Source organism: Pygoscelis adeliae, unplaced genomic scaffold (genome assembly GCF_000699105.1).
Source record: "Pygoscelis adeliae isolate BGI_AS28 unplaced genomic scaffold, ASM69910v1 Scaffold232, whole genome shotgun sequence".
Classification (NCBI taxonomy): Eukaryota; Metazoa; Chordata; class Aves; order Sphenisciformes; family Spheniscidae; genus Pygoscelis; species Pygoscelis adeliae.
In genome coordinates this window covers 716,683-724,211 of record NW_008824473.1, presented here as the reverse complement: position 1 = coordinate 724,211, position 7,529 = coordinate 716,683, and the positions used below count along the sequence as shown (strand labels likewise).

General features: G+C 41.8%; 1 protein-coding gene across 1 annotated transcript in view; it reads left to right on the top strand.

Moving 5' to 3' along the window:
• Positions 1 to 228, top strand: part of SLC17A8 (solute carrier family 17 (vesicular glutamate transporter), member 8) — a 29,776-nt gene extending 29,548 nt beyond the window's left edge. Inside the window, exon 13 of the mRNA XM_009321340.1 lies at positions 10 to 228. Within this exon, the coding sequence (XP_009319615.1) occupies positions 10 to 228 (219 nt within the window). The remainder of the gene's footprint in view (positions 1 to 9) is intronic.
• The last annotated feature ends 7,301 nt before the right edge of the window (positions 229 to 7,529 follow it).

The following is a 7,529-nucleotide window of genomic DNA, read 5'->3' as shown; positions in this document are numbered from 1 at the left end:
GAATACCTCAATGAAGAGAAATGTGGCATAATTGATCAGGATGAACTAGCTGAAGAAACAGAGATGAACAATGAAACTTTTGTAAGTCCAAAGAAAATGTACGGTGCTACCAGTCAAAACAGTGAAGTACAGAGAAGGGAATGGAGAAAGCAAAAGCAAGTAACTCAAGACACGGAAGAACAGACTTCTTACCATTATGAAAATGGAAATTTTCAAGATTTGTCATAATACTTGAAATTGTAAGGTTTGTATAGCAGCTACTCCCATCCTCCCTTCTGCCTAGCTGCCCCAAATCATCTGGTATCCAAATTTATTTTCTTATTCAATCGTGTAACATCTGGCCATGTGGCTAGATACAAGGGGTGGTAGTTCCCTTCTAATAGCATGGAAGAGGGCTAACAACAATGGGACTGGGAGAAGTGACACTAAATCCTTGCTCAGCCATCGTATCTCCTTGGGACGAGCTCTTCCACCTGCTAGAAGACAACCAGCTCTGGCAGGGCTCCTGCGTGGTGCAAGCCTATGACTATAAGAGCAAGGACTGCCATCATCTTCCCACCTGAACAGAGAAGGACAAGGAGAAGGACAAGAGAGAAGAACAAGAGAAGGACAAGGTCATATCAGATGGTGGATCCACAGTGATATATGTAATTACTGGGGCTCCAGTGGCATGAAACTCTGCCCTCCTGAGTGGCCCTGCTTTGCCTTTTTAGGACTCCTGTAGGTTGGCATTTGAGCTGCTTAACCCATAGCAAACTGCAAGCTTATGCTGAAAGAAAAGCAGTTTTATGGCAGTAAGCTGTAATTAATTACTAATGGTCACTCAACAACAGGAAGAGGAACATGTAGCAGAGATGGCACAGTACTGCTTCAACAGTTCCTTCAAACTGATTGACAGTCTGCTTTATATGCATAGCCCACAGAGTCTGGATAAGGCAATAAAATGGATACTTGTGAGATTTCTCCCCCTCCAAAGATTTTGTGCTGGCATGAAATAATTTTGAATACAAAATCATCGCTAGTGATGCAATATTATTAATCCTTATGAAAGGAAATCTTAGTCCTGTTAGGATTAGGTTTCTCACTCAATTCATTATTGTGATGTAATTTAAATATATTTTTCTAGTATTATACTGATAGAGTTCTGGCCTCAACCCCAATGGTCCTCATTTAGGTGAATGAGCTTACTTACACCAGTAAAGTCTTTAGTTCTGGATCTGTAACTTTTCAATGCCTCAGTCTTGCTGTTGCTACAAATGAAGTACTGTACCATTTGAGAGTTAACAGAGTATCTATGTCTGAAAGTAATCTTCTTTTGCCATTGGTGTATGTTTGACAGTATAAAGTGGCTTTAGCCTTTTTCTACCATTTTTAGAATCAACCAGTGGAGCATGCTGTATCATCTCAAGCAGTTAACTGCAACTCAGAAACTCATTGTGGCATTAATACTCTTTTCAGAATGGAGAATTTCAGTAAGCTGTGATTTAATTTGTCTTTCATTATGATTACTGCCTCATTAAATTCAAGTGAAAGCTATCCTGTCTAGCCTACGATGTGCTTTGTGATGTTTCAGTATTATTGTTCTCATGTACCATATATAGCCACTGTGATGCACATGAAATTTGAACATTTCTAATATGCATATTGCTATTTTGTTGAAGTGCTATTGAATACCGTGAGTGGAATTACACTTGTGCATTCATTTGAATCCATGGATGTTTTATCTTCCCTACAAATGTAATTAAACGGGGAGACCAGAAAGCTAGCTGATTGTCTTTTCATGTCTCTGGTTCCTTTTCTACCCGGCAAAATCCAATCTACAACTACATATGAATGAGAAGTAAAGTAAGGTGAATGGATGCATGTCTGATTTGACTCCAGTCAAATCAGGATTTGAGGATTTTAAACTGACATCAGAAGATAATTTAATGATATGGGTATTGCTATGGTACAGCTCAATCCTACCTTGACACAATGCAGTTTATTAATAAGCCACTCAAAAAAAAAATTATAGCTTTATTCTGTTAGGACAGAAAAGAATATTTTTTCAAAATTCTAACATTCAGTTTGGACTAGAGTTGCTTATTTCACTACTGATGTTTAGAACAGGCATAAGAAAATATCTTCTTTCTTGCAGGTTATAGTCAACATTTGGGGATTTAAGTGGCAGGAGTTTGAGTCAAATATTCTCACCAGTCTATCAGAAAAGCTGGACTAGCTGCTGTCAAACTATTTTGCAATGTCCACCACATCTTACAAAAGAGAGAGGGCCACTTCTTTGCATATGCACAAACCAAACGGCTTCTTCCTCCCTCTCCAACCACATAGCATGCATGTAGTTACTACAGGAACTCTTAATAGGGAAAATAGTATTATGAAAGGATTTAATATAAGGATCTGTGTAAGTATAATCTGGCAGAGAGCAAAGAGTAAGAGAATCAGCTGGCCTTAGTAAAGAGAAGACCAGACAATGGACTATTCTAGAAAAAGTAATGTTTTCTGAGAAGAAGCATCATTTTTCCAGTAATGATAAAGGGTAACTTTCCTGTCTCGCTAAGAGGAACACAAAGGGAGTGAATGTCGTTGTTATGACAAAGAATTACAAACATCCGAAAAGTTTGGGAAATGGCCAGCTGGCACATGAGAGCTCAGTTGCCTCTGTGGTGAATGTAGCTGCTGTTTCTTACTGTTACAGCCATGCGCCACAGCTGTCACAAGTGACATGTGATACAGTGAGGAGCCCAGTTTAGCAGGATCATTTCGTATCTGCAGACTGCACTGATTTAGTTCAGTGGAAGTTTGACTTCAATGGACATTTGGGCATTATTTAATGCCCTGAAAGAAATGGTTTAAAAACATTTGGACAAGCTTTTGCATTCAAGTAAGCACTTTCTTTCTTTTCTAAATTTAACTGCTTCCAGAGGCAGAATACAATCTCTGACAAGATGAAGTTATGCACAGACCACAGTGCTTTTCCAGGCAATCACATTCAGATGTTTGGGCTGTCTTTCTCCCTTTCCTTTTCATCTGTTTAAAATTGTTCAGGTGCATTGCACGAAATGTAAACATCAGCACTGGTTGGAAGTTAGTTTTCTTTCCTGGAAATCTTTGTTACTTAATTAACTCTTTGATCTACACAGTGGCTTCCACAATACTGTATGACCAAGAATAAAGCCAACTTATTGGGATCAAACAGGCTTTGTAACTCCAGTTTTGCTGGATGTCTCTATCTGCAACCTGGTCCGACAGCCTTTTCTTGTGGGATCTGAAAGAGTGCAATAACTGAGGGTGTTTCTGCTAAAACCATCTTCTTAAAATATGTTAGAATTTGGAACATTTAAACAATCAGGCGAACAGCTGGCATATCCCAACCTGACTCCAAAAACGTCACGGCTCTAATGCTAGTGGATGCGAATAACTCAAATGATATTTTCTAAGGATAAATATTAGCTTGATTAAACTTCATTTATTGCATTATTTGCATATTTTTCTGTCTCCGTGTCCAAAATAACTTTTGCATATTTTAAAATATAAGACAGCGCTCATACATTCAGAGTTTTATTTGAAAATGGCTTTCTGATTGCAGAAGGAAGCAAAATTTGGTTTACATTGGAAAAGAGATCTTAAGCAAGCTAGAGGAAGAGTCAGCTTTCCATAATGTGAAATGGCAGGATAGGCCATGGAATATTAATTTAAGTCTGAGAAGAGAAAAAGTAGGGCAGTAAGTCCTAGGTATATGTTGTTCAGTGGTGTTGTTCAGAGTTGTTATCTGCTGATCTTTCTTAACAAAGAAAGCTGCAGCTTTTATTTCCTTGACGCTTGATGTTTTCCAGGCACTACTAGCAGAAGCTTATTGGTAATTAATACTCCTCTTATATTTATGTAAGAGTTAAACAAAATGTTCCTTGTAGTGAGAAAGGGAAACTTAATGACAGAAGCAATGAAAATTCACCTGAATAGAAAGTTATCCAGGGAAATAATCACTTGGTCCAAAAGAATATACAGACTTTTGGGTAAAAAATATAACAAGGGCATCCAGATGTTAACAAAGTGCCAAGAGGAGTCTCACGTGTGTAACATAATTAATTTGAAAGTAGCAAGGCAAAAATTAATTCAATGTCATGGAAAATGTGTCATGGCTTCATATGAATATTTCCAATTGACTCCTGTTTTCAGATAGTTACAGAGATCTTTAAGTTCAGTCATTATTTTAAGGGTTTTTTTAAGGAAAATTTTGTAAAAACCCAATTTCTTATCTTATTTTTCTTCCCATTTTCTTTTAAAGACCTTAATTTGAGAGTGCTATTTAATTATTCATATTTTAAGAGAGAGGAGTGAGAACAGAAAGGGGGAAAGAGAAAAAGAGAACGCAAGTTGCAGCTAAGAACCAATGAAGACAGAGGGCTGAGGAAGGATGAGAAATCAACTTCCAAATCCTGGAAACAGAACTTGGAATTTTCTAGATATTTGAGTTAAAAACCTACAGGATGGACCAAAACCTGATATTCTGCATCATCCCAAGGTTCAGGGAGTTCACTCAAGTCTCATTTTAAAGCTTAACTCTCGTGGAATCAGGAATAAATAAATGGAGAGATTAAAAAATCCTCATTCATATGTCATCCAAATGCTTATGTCGGATTAGATAACACTACCAGTGAGATAACACTATGAACACTACTGCAGCTCTGTATGTACATGCAGAAGACAGTCTGGTAGACTTCTTTGTAAAAATGCTTTTAATTACTCACATACTGATATCAGTTATTTCTTAACTTCCATTTGATAACAGTGTTTAGCTGTGACAGGAAAAATTGTCCCTTTTTTATCTCAACCTTTTTTTGTTTTAGTGTTTATACTGTTCAGCATTTTTACAGCTCTTCCATAAGCAAAATTACATAAGTAAAGAAAGAAATATATGTAAGAAATGTAGTAAGACTGTACTTCTTCATGCTGAACTATCTTTAATATAACATAATAAGAACCAACACATTTTCCCCCAAGAGCATACCATTTGGATATTTTAAGTCTCCATGATAATAAAAGCTTGACCCATTTAACTTGTTTTCCCCCTCATTTAATTAGTGTATTGGATATCTGCAGCAGCCAACAGACTACATTTGTTTATGTGTAACTGCATTTATCTGCTCAATAAAGTCAGTGCTCAGACTCTTGCTGTACAAACTTTTGGCATCTACTTGTCTCCTTGTTTTAGGCTTAGTTCTACCTGCACAACAAATTCAGAGCTCCTTTGAGCAGGTCATGGCTGTTTTGTTAAATATGTGTTAGGAAAACACTGGAACTCATGAAAAATAAACCTCTGTTGGCTCAGAACTGTGGCTGCCCAGAGGTGTCTCATGAATCTTTGGAGCACCAGCCTCAGGAAGACAACAACTTTTGTAAACCAGGAAATATTTTAGGTACCCAGTAAAGATAGCTCTGTTCTCAGGAGCTGGCAGTCATCACAAGAAGCACCATGCCACGTGCTTTCTCTCTGCTGGGCATAGCTGTAATGAACAGCAAAGGAGAAGTCAGAGAAACTTACTGATGCCATGATTAAGACGAGGGGAATGGGACTTGCTCTTGTTTGAGGGAGGGGACTTTGATCCCATCTGCTTGTTCCCTTCCCCCTCCCTATGCGTGTAATCAGAAGAAAGATGTCTGTATGTCCTGAGGGTCCCAGTCTATTTTCTGACAGTGATCAGTTCTGTACTTTGTGCTGGTAGAAAACTGCAGGGGGATGGAAGCAGCTTATGGGTCCCTGCCGATTCATGGTGGGCAAGGGAAAATCATAGTACTAACGTGCAACTTGAATTTAGACATGAAAGACATTAACATTAAGGACAACAACAAGTGTGTGGAAGACAACTTCCTGACACAGCTGGTAAGTGAGCCTACCAGGGGAGGTGCCTCGCTCAACCTGCTGTTTACAAACAGAGAAGGACTGGTGGGAGATGTGGTGGTCGGAGGCCGTCTTGGGCTTAGCGACCATGAAATGGTAGAATTCTCAATTCTCGGTGAAGTAAGGAGGGGAGGCAGCAAAATTGCTACCATGGACTTCCGGAGGGCGGACTTTGGCCTGTTCAGGACGCTGGTTGAGAGAGTCCCTTGGGAGACCATCCTGAAGGGCAAAGGGGTCCAGGAAGGCTGGACACTCTTCAAGAAGGAAGTCTTAAAGGCGCAGGAGCAGGCTGTCCCTGTACGCCGCAAGAAGAACGGGCGGAGAAGACGACCGGCCTGGCTGAACGGGGAGCTTTTGCTGGGACTCAGGAAAAAAAGGAGAGTTTATCACTTGTGGAAGAAGGGGCAGGCGACTCAAGAAGAGTACAGGGATCTCGTTAGGTCGTGCAGAGAGGAAATGAGAAAGGCAAAAGCCCAGCTAGAACGCAACCTGGCCGCTGTCGTTAAAGACAACAAAAAAAGTTTTTACAAATATATTAATGACAAGAAGAGAGCCAGGGAGAATCTCCATCCTTTATTGGATGCGGGGGGGAACATTGTCACCGAGGATGAGGAAAAGGCTGAGGTACTTAATGCCTTCTTTGCCTCAGTCTTTAGCAATCAGACTAGTTACCCTCAGGGTACTCGGCGCCCTGAGCTGGAAAACAGGGATGGCGAGCAGGATGAACCCCCCATAATCCAAGAGGAAGCGGTCAACGACCTGCTACGTCATCTGGATACTCACAAGTCTATGGGGCCGGATGGGATCCACCCGAGAGTGCTGAGAGAGCTGGCGGAGGAGCTAGCCAAGCTGCTCTCCATCATCTATCAGCAGTCCTGGTTAACGGGGGAGGTCCCGGACGACTGGAGGCTGGCCAATGTGACGCCCATCTACAAGAAGGGCCGGAAGGAGGATCCGGGGAACTACAGGCCTGTTAGCCTGACCTCAGTGCCGGGGAAGATCATGGAGCGGATCATCTTGAGGGCGCTCACAAGGCAGGTGCGGGACAACCAGGGCATCAGGCCCAGCCAGCACGGGTTTATGGAAGGCAGGTCCTGCTTGACCAACCTGATCTCCTTCTATGACCAGGTGACCCGCCTAGTGGACAAGGGAAAGGCTGTGGATGTGGTCTACCTGGACTTCAGTAAGGCCTTTGACACCGTCTCCCACAGCATTCTCCTAGAGAAGCTGGCGGCTCACGGCTTAGACAGGTGTACTCTGCGCTGGGTCAAAAACTGGCTGGACGGCCGGGCCCAGAGAGTTGTGGTAAATGGAGTTCAATCCAGTTGGCGGCCGGTCACGAGCGGTGTTCCCCAGGGCTCAGTATTGGGGCCAGTTCTGTTTAATATCTTTATCAATGATCTGGATGAGGGGATCGAGTGCACCCTCAGTAAGTTTGCAGACGACACCAAGTTGGGCGGCAGTGTTGATCTGCTCGAGGGTAGGAAGGCTCTGCAGAGGGACCTGGACAGGCTGGATCGATGGGCCCAGGCCAACTGTATGAGATTCAACAAGGCCAAGTGCCGGGTCCTGCACTTTGGCCACAACAACCCCATGCAGCGCTACAGGCTTGGGGAAGAGTGGCTGGAAA